Raw genomic sequence first — 13841 nt, 5'->3', positions numbered from 1 at the left:
ATGTTTTTCTTCTTTAAACAAAAGAAGACACCTGTGCGCATACCTCTGCTTGGGGATGGGACAAGAGAACAAATACGCAGCAGATGTCAGTCGTGCTGATCAGTGGATGCAGAGAGAAACAGGGAATTGGTGGCACCACGCTGAGCTTCACGGCTTCCAGAGGCGAGCTGGCTCAGGGCAGCAGCGGGACAGGCTGCAGGCACCACCCAGCATGGCTGGATGCGCGATACGGGCTGGGAACGGTGGGACTGTGGATAGCTGTGCAGGAAGGAAAGGCAATAAATATCTTGCTCCTGCATTTGGGAGGAAGCCAGCTGAAGCATTCCTGTCACGCGGGTGAAATGCTTTCCACTCTAACAGTAACTCAGGAAGATGTTAAACAACAGTTGCAAAAGGCAAATGCTAAAAACTCAGCAGTCTGGGTATCTTGCATCTCAAAATTAAAAAAAAAAACCCTAAAATTTGTTTTTAAAAATCCAAACAATTCATGCTGACATTTAGTAAGACAAGGATGCCTGGAGAAGCTCCAGAGAACAAGCAAGCTGATGTTATGCCATCATTTTAAAAAAGTAAACAGGATGGCCTTATAAACAGGTGTGTCTTTTTGACAGTCATCCCATGCAAAATAATGACCAAAAAATATGTGATTGTATCAATAAAGACTTAAAGCAGAGAAATATAAATACCAATCAGCAGGGATTACAGACAACAAACCTGTCAAACTAACATGATAATTTTTGTGGCACTATATACTCTTAAATACCGGAGAGCAAGCTGGCTGGTACGGCAGTGTGTGCAATCAAGGAACAAGAGCGCCGGCGACCTGGCCAAGTGCGAGGCAGCAGAAGAGATGCTCCTTGGGGAATTGGCACCGAGGATGTATTTCTAGCAGGGAGTGCTAAATAGTGTAAAGCTGATGGCCTGGAAGGAAACGAAGTCATGACAGGTAAAGCATGCTGTCCTGGGAGCCAGGGGTGCGTCAGTGATCTGGAGCCCTTGGGCAGCAAAGGTGTCCAACCTCTGCACTAGAGCCCGACTGGTACCGAGGGGGGGCTTGGGGGGTCAGAACAAACCAGTGCCCGTGCTCTCTATCACACTCCCTCACCCGCGCTGGGGCCCAGACAGCCGAGCAGTGCTTGCCATGCTGGGGCTCAGCCTTCTCCCTGACAAAATCATCCTGCCAGGAAGAGGCAAGTTCAAAAAGGGGTTGGACAAGGCAGGGAAAAAAACACTGCGGGCTCAGAGCGGCAGCACATCGCATGTTTGCGAGGAGAGGGTGCTTCCTCGATCGCCTGCTTGGCCCCTGCCGCAGCAGGGCACTGAGCGAGCCTGTGCTCTGTCCCAGCAGGGCTGTGCTTTTGTTCTGACACTGTGCACCAGGAATGGTGAATCCCTGTTGGTCTTGCAGGCCACAGCAACAAGCAGTGGACCGTGAATTTCCACTGTGACTTTGTGAGTAAAAGGCCTGTTCCTGTTCCTTGTTTAAACATTCAAGCACTGGCAGCGACTGGATAAGAGGTTAAAGTCGCTCTGCATTTGAAATTCCCATTCCCACAATTAGAATAGCGTGTCCTAGTCCAGAGTCCCAAAGGACACAGATGCATAAGAATATTTGGACATGAGCCAAGAGGGGGAAAATGGAAAATATGCCTTAAAGCAAAAGGGACTTCCATCAGTTCAGTTTATTCTAAAAAAGGATCAGGAAAGTTTGATCATAATATCCGACTCCTCTCTCTGGGACTAACAAGTCAGGGGCTCACTCCCTGGCTGAGAAGATCCGGCAACTTGAAGGGAAATGCAGCCTCAGTATAAGGTGCAATAAAAAAATTAACCTTTAGAACAACCTAACAGCCACTGTAGCAAAGACTATCAGGTCAAGATCAACTGTTGTCCTAACAACAGTGCTCTAATTTACTCAAGAACTAATTCAGGGCAGCCTGTGTCATGCAGGAAGTTACGCTGGCGAGCCTAGCCGGCCTCCCCGGCTCTGTAATCTACGGAAAAAAACCCTGCCTGTATTTCCCTTCCTCCTGTCCAAGTGTGTGAAAGGTCTCGCCTGCCCCACTGGAGGCGTTTTCAGGAGAGCCAGGTTAGCGCGGGTAGCAGGCAGCCATGCTCTGCCTGCCTCCCAGGCTGCCCGAATCACCCCGGCCAGCTGCTGGCCCCAGTGCTCCTGTGCCGAGACATTTTAGCTTTATAAGGAAGCCAGTCTGGGGAGATGAAGCGAAGCAGCATCCTCCTGCTCAGGCTCCATGGATGATGAGTGCCAGGGATCTGACACACGTTCCTCTGACAGTTTTCTGACTTCCTTCCCAACCAAAGCAGGGACATGAGACAGAGCAGGGAACAGCCATCCCCACGGTGCTCAGCCCATCACAGGGCATAGCTCTGCAGGCTCCAACTCCCCTGCCATAGGGCTCCAGGCATCTCACAAAACCCTCACACTGGAGCCAGCAGCGTGCCCCTGCTTTCACATCCGCTCCCCACTGCAGTCAGCGGCTCCTGAATGAGCCAGCAGCTCCGTGTTCATTAGGAGCAAAAAGCAATCCCATCTGTCTGGCTGGGCTGGTGCCATTGCAGACACATCACTGTGCTCATTTGCAGTGAGCTTATTGTATAAGCTGCTTGTGCTTCCAGCTCAACTTTCTACTTCCCAGGTCAGTGTTTTTCAAGGGTCCACACATCAAAATAGGTCCATAACTGCCCTAGTCACAGCTTTGTGGAAGGTTTTGTTTTGGGAGAATGGTCCACAGCCTGCACAAATAAGCTGGGTCTGATTAGCTCAGAGGCAAGCAGTGCAGGAGCAGCTGCAGGCTGTATCTGCTGAGTGGAGATTTCCTCACCCGAAAGATTGCTGACAGATGCTATTGAGTAAAATACAGTGCTGACTTTTACCACAAGTCAAAAGGGAAGTCCAGGCAAGAGCAGCAAGAGGCACAACGGTTGTCTTTACGATAGTGCTGTATGTACTGACATGCTCGGTGGGCATGCACTCCCACTCTTTATTCTCAGAGGAATCTTTCCTTAGGCACATTATATGTTACAGCTCAAGGGCAGCAAGTAGAACAGGGATGGCTTCACAATGCCCAGTTCCAAAGAGGAACGGGTCAAACCTCACAGCCTGGCCAATTCAGAGGTGTCATGGTCCTGAGCAGATTGAAATACCTCTCTGAAGTGACCTATTAATCCTGACATAGCTAAGAAACTTTATAGGAAACACAGAAGCAGAGAACCATGGAAGTGAAATCAGATCCAGCTGGGATTTGCAGCAGCATCAGAATACAAAAGCTCTGTGCTTCTGTTCCTGAAATGTTGCCTTCTTGCTGTGGGCCTTGTAGTAGTCTTTCCAAGTATTTTGCTTTCTGGGGAATAGTCATAATGGGTTTACAATGAACAAGATGTTTATTGCTTATGTTTGTACTCTGCTGACTCACTTTATAACAGCTCTTTATGCATAAGCCTGCAGCTCCAGCACTCAACCTCCAACATTTTCTGTGTATTTTAGATTGGAGCTGCTCTGTAGCCTTACCCAAAGGGCAATCAGAGTCCTTATGACCCAAGAGATGGACACCAGTGTCTCACAGTGTGCATAACAAGGTATTTATTCAACCAGAGGGAGTAAGGAAAGAACATCCTGAGTGAATAAGCAGAAAAGCAGAAACAAGGAGCAGAGTGCTCCATGTGGCTCTTCAGATTCTTCAGGAAAGAGCAGTTGTCCTCCAGGCCAGACCTGAAGAAGATGGGATCAATACCATAAGCAAAGTCCTCTGCTCTGACTGAGCAGAGAATTACTTGTGTCCTGGAGACATGGCCACTAGCAGTTCCACACAAGACACCCAGCACTAAATATAACCCAGGAAGGGCCTCATAACCCCTATCTCCCTGGATAAGGTGTGTGGATATGTGAAGGGACTTGCAAGTCGTAGAAGGAATCCAGGCGTGGTGGCTGCAACAGGAGCAATGCTGGTAACTGCCATTCCCTGGGTCTGGTTTATCTCAGCTCATCTCTGATATGGATGCATTGAGGCAGATTTGATGTTTGTCTTTATGCCACTCGGCATTTTTCCTGGAGAAGGAAAAAAGAAAAAGAAAAAGCAGTGCAAAATCAGCTGTATGAGAGGATATTTGCTCAGGAGCATTCAAGACTCACCACAACCCTGTCTGGGCTTTTCCTCTTCTACTCCAGGTACCACACTTAGGCTTACCTGCTACAGCATCTTCCAGCTTCTGACCTAACACAATCACATAATCAATCTCTTCTACAAACTGGCATCTTTGTTGAGAAATCTCCTTGACAATTCCTGTATCCCCCTGCTATCCCTCCAAATTCTATCCTTCTTCCATCTTAAACAAGGCTCCTACAGGAAGGTGGGACTTGTTCAGTCTCACAGAAGTCACTGGCAGCAGCACTTACAGAAGTACCCAGACTCACCTCCTCTTCTATTTCAGAGAGGCAAACACAAGAGCCTGTATCCCTTTCCACACAGCATTATCTATAGTCAGGGCATATATTTAAATTAGTAAGTGTCTCTCAGATCTCTAATTTCTCTTAATCACATCTACTTCTTGGGCACTATTACTCTTTGCTGATACCAATCACACATGGGAGTGTGTTCAAAGACATCATACTAGCAGCTTACAGTAAGTGTACAGTGCTACAAGTGGACAAAACCTAAGATGATCAGAAAAATAAACAAAAAGTGATTGAAGAGCAGCACAGAGGGATGTTCAAAGAACATTCCTTCAGAAAATGGAATGTGTGTTCAAATTAGAACAGAAAAAAAGGACAGCTTCTTAAAATTAAAACTGTAGTGCAGCAGGACAAGAAAAGATTTGATGAGCAAATGGCTAAAAGGATAATGATTATTAAACTTTCTCAAACCTACCCAAAGTGGGTCATTGCCTGCAATGAATTGGCAGGCAATCTAATATCACTTCAGTGCTAACAATCAGTAGACAAATACTGTTAGACATTACTCCAAAAGGAAGAGTGACTGTATGGTTCACCCACATCTGGAATACTGTGAGTGTTCTGCTGTTCCCAGTCTTGAAAACAAACAGAAAAGGTGCAGGTAAGAGTAACAAGGATGGTCCAAGACATACTATAATTTTCACACAAAGACATATTAAACGGAATCATAGAATCTCTGGGTTGGATGAGACCTTCAAAGGCCATCTAGTCCAACCCGCCTGCAATGAGCAGGGACGTCGCCAACTAGATCGGGTTTCTCAGGAATAGGACTCATTAGCCGGGGGGAAAAAAAAAGATGGACAAAGGGAGAAAGACATGACAGACTTCCAAAAAATGAAAACTAGTATGGAGAAAGTAACTGAGGAATGATTATTTGTCATTTCTCACAACACAGGTGAAAAGAAAATATGCAACAAAATTATCAGGCAAAAGATTTAAACATGAAAAGGAGATTTTTTAAAACGAAACATGCGATAAAGCTGTGGGACATATTGCCATAGGTGTTGTAGAAGTCAAAATTGTAATTCCAAAAGGAACTGCAGAAATTGATGGCTGCTATACCCACTGGTCTCAAACCAAACTCTGGCTTAAAATCCCTAAACAACCACTGCTGTCAGGGTATACTTTGTTCTGATAGTCTTTGTTCTGATACTCTTCAGCCTCAGCTATGGGCACTATCAAAAGGAGGACTGTGGGACTGACCTCTGGTGAAACCCAGTATAGCTGCTCTTATCAAAGGGGAACTTCCCAGTAACACAGGCTGGGCAAGGGCTCTTGTTACCCGCGCATTCTGCTTGACGTACAGAAGCGACTGTCTTCCCATCCTGGAGACAGCATTTGTGGATATGCAGCCAGAAATCACAGGGGCCTTCTTTCTTTCCAAATCACGGTGGAAATTACTTTCTAACTCTTACATAAATACATAATTAACTTAGGATTAACATTGTTGCTCAAGTTCATTTCTGAACAACAGTCATTATACAGGCAAGAAAACACCAATCAGGATATCCGATATCCAAAATCTCAATTAACATGAACATAAGAATGACAATACAGGGTTAGGCCTGTAGGTCCCCCAGGCCAAACCCATTCCTGACAGCAGAGGACATTCAAGGAGGAATACCAGAACAGGGCAAGCCTGCAGTGGTATCTCTGCAGAATACCCCCTCAGCTTCTAATATATTGTGGCTCAGGGACTTGGAGTCAGAGATGGTATCTTCAGGATTAGTCATTGACTGATTTTTCATCCAGACATTTACCTACTTATATACTTTCCCATGTCACAGAAACTTTATAAACATAAAATCTATCACACACTTGGCAATGTGCTATTCAGTATAATTATTTAGTATTCAGAAAAGTATCTCCCTTTCGTTCTGAATCTACAAGCCAGTATTTTCATTGGTGCATTCATTGATCCTTCTGTATCATGGGAAACAGTGAACAATCATTCCCCATTCACCTGCTGTATACAATTTGGGATTTTATTGGCTTCAATACTTTCTCCTTCCTACCCCAGAGCTATCCCCAGTAGCAGAGAAGAGATCAGAACTGCCCATAATATTGCAGGTGTGGGTGCCCAATGGGTTTATACAATGGCCTAATGATATCCTCTATTTCCTTTTCTTGTAATTCCTAACATTTGGTTTGCATTTTTGCCCCAACTGAACATCTGATTAATGTCTTTACAGAACTATTATATCATGTATCTATTTCCAAAATACAAGTAACTAGGTTAGAGTCCAGGTACTGAACATCTAAAGTCAAATTGCTATACCTATGTGTTTCATTTTATATTTAATACAAATGTAATCTACTATTATTAAGTGAAGTCACTTGATACATGAAATCCTTCTGTGACTCTTCACAGACAGCTTTTGTTTTTTTCTTACCTTAAGTAACTCATTATCATCAAACTTTTCCACTTTACTGCTTACCCAGAACATAAATTTGACAGCAAAACCCTCAGCATAGATCCCTGCAAAACTACACTGTGATCTCCCTCCATATTGATCCCTATGTTCACTAAGTCTATTATTAAAATGGTATTGCAGTGTGAGTTAAGAAGCTGAAGCAGCACGGCTGGGATCCATATCAACCTCTGAGCCAATCTGAAGCCGGTATTACTCCACTGTTACAACCTGACTCATATTATGAAGGCCAGAAAGGAACCTCTTACTCAGTTGCATCTGAAAGATGACTGTGGAAGAATCTCTACGTTTACATTTATCTTTCTTGCTCCCTGCATTTCAATTCTCTCAGATAGGCAACTTATTTACCTGGCTGTCCTGCTTGTGCCATCTGCACTCCTGCCAGCATTGGCTGCTGCTGAGCTGCTGCACCTGACATTGGGACCTGCTGCATGCCTGAAGCACCTGCAATGATGGCACCAGCTCCTGGTTGGCCTGACTGGACAGATCCTCCAGAGCCAGGGGGTCTCCGGTTTGACAGTCCTTTCCCAAACGCCACTGCTGCTACCAGCGCATTGGTATCTGCAGGGTTGAAAGTCTGCTTGTTCTGTCGTAAACCTGTAGAAAAAGAAGTGCTTTTGGAGCATTTTAGCAATCAAGTCTAAAAAGTAGCTTAGCTGGTCCTGAATTTACTTTGCCTTTTTGGTGCGTGTAATAGAGATCAGCTTCTAACAAGCTGTCCTACAAGAGTCTCAGCAGGGTCAAAGAAGCTGCAAAATCCAGGGAGAGTGGTGATCCACTGGGAGCAGGGCATACACTGCTCAGGGAAGAACAGCGGGAGCCAACTCCTCCATGCCCATGAGAATGTTCCCACTAAAGGCTCTCCATGCTGAATCCTATGGCAGGTAAACAAGGACTGTGTTTTAGATAAACAATGGCAACATCCCCTTTTGGAGGCTCAGCAGCAGCATGGTGTCTGCAAGTTTTTCTACCACACACCTGCCCAGTTACACTACTAATCCTGGAAACCAGACAGAACTTATGCTTGGGTCCTTACTTGCACTATGTGTGTGTCAAAGATGACAAAAAACACCCCACACGACCTTTGAGAGTTGTGCGTAGAACTCCCAGGAATAGTGAACAGCTGGTGGCAGAGACCAATAAAATAAGGATGTCCAGCATCAGTCAGAACCAGAAAAGGTTGACCAGGAGTCTGAAGCAGCCATCATCTAGAGGACGTCACACAAAAGCCTGCCAAAAAACATGCTGTGTACTTGTTCCGAACATAGCTAAAGGGTTTCCCATTCACTGCCACTGCATTTTCACAGCTATTTTTGTTAATCCAAGTTGATTGGGATGTTTTCTTGGTAAATATTTACCACCTCCTCAAAGGGGGATATAGCAAAGGGTTGGAATGACCTTCTCGCCATGCATAGGTCACACAAGCAGGACACAGCACACCCACAGGATCCCTTTTCAAATTAGGGGGCTCCAGGACAGCCAATCTTGCATCTTCTGGAATGCTTTTATCTATGCTGCTCATCTGCATTTCCCATGCTTCAGGCTCTCTGACTTACCTATTTTGCCACTACTCTCTCAAGCCTGCTGCTTGGAACCTGTATGACACTTCCACCTCAGTGACATACCTCCACTTTCAGATTCACGCTCCTCCTTACTGATTTTCTCCAGCAGATTTGAGCACATTTTGTTCAGGCTTTGGATCTGTTTCTGCAAAATTAAAACCATCAGAAACCACCAGGATACCTCCAACTCAGTACAAGTCAGCAAGGCAAATGAACAAGCTTTCTCTTCCCAGGATCTGTGTAAGCAAACATAAGCATTTTGGTAGCAGAGCCTAGAGAGCCCAGTGCTAACGCATGCAGGAGGGCACTATGGGGATGGGATAGCCTTCGCCTTTCTCTGACTGGTCTGATTGCACCTCCTGTGAACAGCCAGCAGGCTGGTTACCTTTGGTTTGTGAAACTGTGGAGAAAACCAGACCTCAGGTAGGGTCAGCTGGAGAAATCTCAGACAGAAAAGGACACAGCAAAAAACAAAACTGTCAGATGGAAGGGTGCAGAAGCAGAGTTAAAAGGTATCTTGTGCCCTAGGACTATGAGGCAGAAGTATCAAACTCTTCTTCACCTACCTGTGCCACATCAGGGCTAATTCGAGCTGCATCTGTGATCAGCTGCTTCTCTTGCTCCTCCACCTCAGGGTCAGGCTTAGTTCGAAGATGGTCAGGCACTACCTCATGGCTGAACACCGGCACACGCCCCTCTGTCTGCCGCTGCAATAGTTGGACAAGCCACACTCAGAGCCTCCTCCTCTGGCCCCACACTCAGACAGCTCAAGACCAGAGCACAGGCCAAGGTGCTGGAACAAGGCTAGTAGCATGCTGTGGGGAAACCTTGATCTGGAGAGCATTAGGAAGTTTCAACAATTTGTCTAGGAATTTGCACTGTGCCTGTTTAGTCAGAGCAACCCATGGGGGTCTGCAGTGCAATCCCACCAGCATGGCCACCATCAGTTGAAATGTTTTCTCACTCAAGCAGAGAATAAAAGTTGCCAGCACACGCCACAGGTTCTGTAACATACCCCATGTTGGTCAGATGACAAACAGTGCAAATCTAGATGCCGATGTCTGACGGAAACAGCACAGCTACGGCTGAGAAAACCAGGAGCTTGCAAGGAGACCTCCCAGTTACACAAGAAGACACTATTTCTTTCATCCCCAACATAATGAAAAAAACATATTTATGAACAGGAACACCTCCTGTAAAGTGGAGGTGAAACCTGCAAAGTAAGTGAAAGACCCGCAGTAAAGCAGCTCCCAGACAGAACTACTCATCACCTTTTCTTTCTCTACACCCAGAGCTGAGGAATGCCAGCACAAGGAATAGCAAGCTGGAGCAGATACACAAGCACTTTCTGATACTCCAGGGACAACCCTCAGTGGGAAGTTTCTTACCATGATCTCCTCATCGCGGTCTGGAGAGAGCACTAGGGGTATGATAACCTGGTTTCGCAATAGGGGGGTCTTCTCATGCTTTAGCACTTTATTCAAGGTGTTCAGCTGCCCTGAGAGCAATGCAAAGCTGTCCAGAACTGAAGGCCTGGGAAAGCAAATAAAGAGGACAGAACATGGAAAGGGATGCCACAGATGGCTTTATCTCTTCTTCACTCAAATGGCTGAGAAGTGAGGAAATAACACTATTATTCCTCAAATCAGTCTACTCCAGACAGTAAGCAGTAAAGCCTAGGGCTGAATGTGCAGGTGTGGACAAATCACAGTCCCTACTGAAAATAGCTCAAATGCTGCAAATATCTCAGGGACATTACAAGCAGTACCACTGGAAGTGGCAGTTGTTTGGGATTTCAGTAACATACACAAAAGCAATGCTTTCCTTATCACTAACTGCAATTCTAGAGCAAGGTCTGAGAAACAATTTAACTCCTAAGCAGTACAGCCAGGAGAGACGATATTTATAGCTTGACTATCCATACTAAGTAATAATGAAGCAAAATAATTGATAATCCTGTCAAGGAAGTCCCCTTCAGCTTGCTCTCTCTGGGGGATTCATCACCTCTCCTGCCTTCTGCAACATTAACTATAAACTCTCTGTGAAGCTTTGCTACAGTGGCAGACACTGTCTAAGATACTGTATAGTTTATTAAGCTGTAGCCGTAACATCTTTATGCTCCATCAGGAAGAGAATGCCATCTTGGAAGTCTCTCTAACTGCTTGGTAAAACATGGAGAACCAGCAAAACACAAGAGCTCAGTTTATACCAGAGCCAGAAAAAGCTAGAAAGGTCAAGAAATGCAGAATGAACCATTGCTCATTTTATAATGTATGTGGGTCTCTAAGATATTTGTTCGAGAAGTTTCCAGTCACTGCAGCTGCAAGTCTAGTTCTCATAAAGTGTCTAGATTAAAAGGTGTTAGCATAACTCTATTACAATACAGTATGAAACCAATGGATTTCAACTGGTTTTCTGGTGGAAGATGTGTAGTGGTTCCTCCAGCAGAAATGTGAAAAGCAAATTTAAACCTACTGACAATAGGCTAATGGGTTTTAATTGTATTTTGTGGTCCTTTGAGCTGAGTCTGGAACAGCTTCACCAGTGATCAACAGTGCCCCCAGCTCTGTGAGACACCTTACCATGTAAGTCGATCGTACTCATTCTCCAGCTTGTAGATAAAACTGACCAAGGAGTTCTTCAGGTCAGCCACCTGACTGATGAGCGCCTCCAGGGTCAGCTCCAGCTGCTTCTCCTCTCTCTAAAAAAAGGCAAGACAGAGAAGGGATGAGGACAAAGCTTAACACCTTCCCAAGGTGTGGATCCACACACATGCATCCATAGTCCAATCTCTCCTACAGAGCCTCCTTTTCAGCAGAAGCAAACAGAGACTCTGGAGACAAAGATCATATGGTTTCACACTGACCCCTTCCCCTTGGGTCGGAACACTTAGACAAGAGACTTATGCCCGAGACAAACCCTTGGCTAGCTGTCCTCTTTAAGATCTAGATGACTGCAGTGAAGACATTATCACTTATATCTGCTTTTTACCACATCAGGCAAAGTCATCAAAGTTACCTCATGCCACCTTTGTCAGCCATTTAAACTAATACAGCTCAAAGTAGATCTCAAAGTAGATTAGCATGCTCTCAAACCTCTTCTGACAGCAGATGTGGGCACAGTGATGTCTTCATCCAGAGGGAGACAGAGACTGCACATAGCGATGCAAGCACACATCACCTCCTGCCTTTTGCTCTAGATTACGTTGTTTAAATAACCTTTTCCACTGACATCTCCGGGTGAGGGAGGATGGTGACAGACTGTGTCAGGACAGGGGATCTGTTGCCAAAGACACCAAGGCATATCCTTGACTCTTGCAAAAACCCTCTAGAATCTTATCTACTCTAACTTATTCATACTATAGTATTGTGCAAACTATAATTAAAGTCCCAGCCCTAATGAACTGCTCATAAGTCGAGAACTGTACAATAATAACCATGAGGAGGGTGGGACAAAGCAATCAAATAATAGAAAGGGAATGCCGACTGAGAAAGCAGATAAGAGTGACTCAGGCTGTTGGCATGCTTGCTATTTGGTTTGTTGTTGTTATGTTTGAATACACTGGACTAGTGTGAGCTTCATCAGAGAGATTATCAGGTATCTTCCATGTTCACAAGAACACAAAATTATTCTATTTTATTTATAGTCTGACAAGACTATAAAGACTTTTTTTAGTAATCACTGATCAGATTTGACTTCACTTAACCACCTTAGAAGAAACAGCTGAGTCAACTTTGTTAAAATTTGATCCCCAGTGTATAGAGTGGATTCACAGAGCGGCCTGCTGACTGTTCCTCCTTGAGATAAAAGCACTCTCCTCCATCTTCTGACAGGACTAGTCAGTTTCTGTGCATTAAGAAATGAGTCTACAACTGTTTGTGTGCACTATGTTTGTGCAAAAAGATTAACTAATGCCTGTATTAAAAGTTGGGCTGGTAGCCAGTGTTCTACTGCAGGGGCGTCAGGCATATGCACCCACGACAATTCACCCGGCCCGTTGCCTGTGCTTATCCAAGAAGCCCTCAAGAGGATGAATGAAATCCTATTGCACACATATTGCTCTTGCAGCAGCAGCGTACTCCAAGCCTCCTTCTTTCGTAGGCTCTCTCCAAAGCCACTAGGAGCTGGAAGCAGATGCAAGCACCGCAAAGCATGCATGCAGTAAGACTGACCGGTGTTTCCAAGGAATGCTGTGCCTCTCGCAGGTGCGTGCTATATTCAAACGCTGCGTTAAGGAGTTTTTTAGCAATACTAAATTGCCCTGATGTAGTAAAGATAAGGCTTATGGGAGGGGTTGATGAAGGACCTCCTGATATGGAGCAACTGAGAGGTAAAGGTGAAATTCAGAGTAGGTAAATGTAAAGCAACGCATGTGGCAAAACAAGGGGAAAAGAAAAACTACAATCCTGACTTTCCATACATAATGACATTCTCTGAGCAGGTAACGTTATCACTCAGAAACATGATCTCAGGATTATCTGAGGGTAACCCATGAAAACATCTGCCCAAGGCTCAAGAAGCAGTCAAGGAAGTAAAAGTGGTGAAAGGATTTATTAGGAAAGCAACAGAAAATTAAGCATCATTATATAGTCATATAAATACATGCCTCATTTGCATCCCAAATATTATGTATCACTCTTGTCCCTTCAACTGAAAAGGGATGTAGGAAGAATATGTGCAAATAAGGGCAAGAAGGATAACCAAGAATATTTATCAGTTCCATAGATGCAGCAGTTAAAACAGAAAAGAAACCAATATGTGCAAGTGGCTGAAATGAGGAGTCAACATAACACCCCCTCTAGATGAAGAATTGCAGGACAATCCATTTCCACTTTCTTTTCCAGTAGGACTACTGGAGACTTGCATGAAGCCAGCAGGTAGCTGTTTCAAACAAACAAAAGGAGGTGGATCTTTACAGCCCGTTAACCTGTCATTAACCTCTGCAACTCTTTTCCGTAGGATATTATGGATGCTACAAATTCACAGCACTTCAAAAAGTACCTAGATCCTTCTTCCATCAATGAAAAATCATTCAAGGATATTAAAACACAAGGGATGTGCTAGCAATAGTTCACACAGAATTACATCAATAGCTTATTTTGCTCTCACAACTTCTTTTGGGCATCAGCTTCTTGGCTAGTGGCAAAGCCAGGCTGCTGGGTAGGTGGGCCTTTAGTTTGATGACTGTTACCAAGGGCTGCAGCAAGGGCAGAGAAGGCGAAGTGCACTCAGGTGTCCGTACACCCGCTCACCCTACAGCCGTGCGGCAAGAGGAAGTTTTTGCACCAGCTGCTCGAGGGGGAGCTCAGTCTCCAGCCCGGGCTGGGTTTGACCCCTAGGGAGCAGACGGGCCGAGGACCGGCATGAACCACCGCC

The 13841-nt window shown here is 45.0% G+C and overlaps 1 protein-coding gene across 1 annotated transcript; it reads right to left on the bottom strand.

Moving 5' to 3' along the window:
* Positions 1-3579: 3579 nt before the first annotated feature.
* On the bottom strand, positions 3580-11162 carry MED8 (mediator complex subunit 8). The gene is made up of 6 exons (XM_010293598.1): positions 11048-11162; positions 9854-9998; positions 9032-9172; positions 8529-8610; positions 7252-7500; positions 3580-4066 (listed from the first exon to the last, which is right to left on the bottom strand). The coding sequence occupies exons 2-6, from the start codon at positions 9854-9856 to the stop codon at positions 4002-4004; spliced, it is 540 nt and encodes a 179-aa protein (XP_010291900.1). The 5' UTR covers positions 9857-9998; positions 11048-11162; the 3' UTR covers positions 3580-4001.
* Between the last annotated feature and the right edge of the window lie 2679 nt (positions 11163-13841).

Source organism: Phaethon lepturus, unplaced genomic scaffold (genome assembly GCF_000687285.1).
Source record: "Phaethon lepturus isolate BGI_N335 unplaced genomic scaffold, ASM68728v1 scaffold26858, whole genome shotgun sequence".
Lineage (NCBI taxonomy): Eukaryota > Metazoa > Chordata > Aves > Phaethontiformes > Phaethontidae > Phaethon > Phaethon lepturus.
The sequence above is the reverse complement of the archived record's forward strand: the minus strand, read 5'-3'. Positions and strand labels throughout refer to the sequence as shown.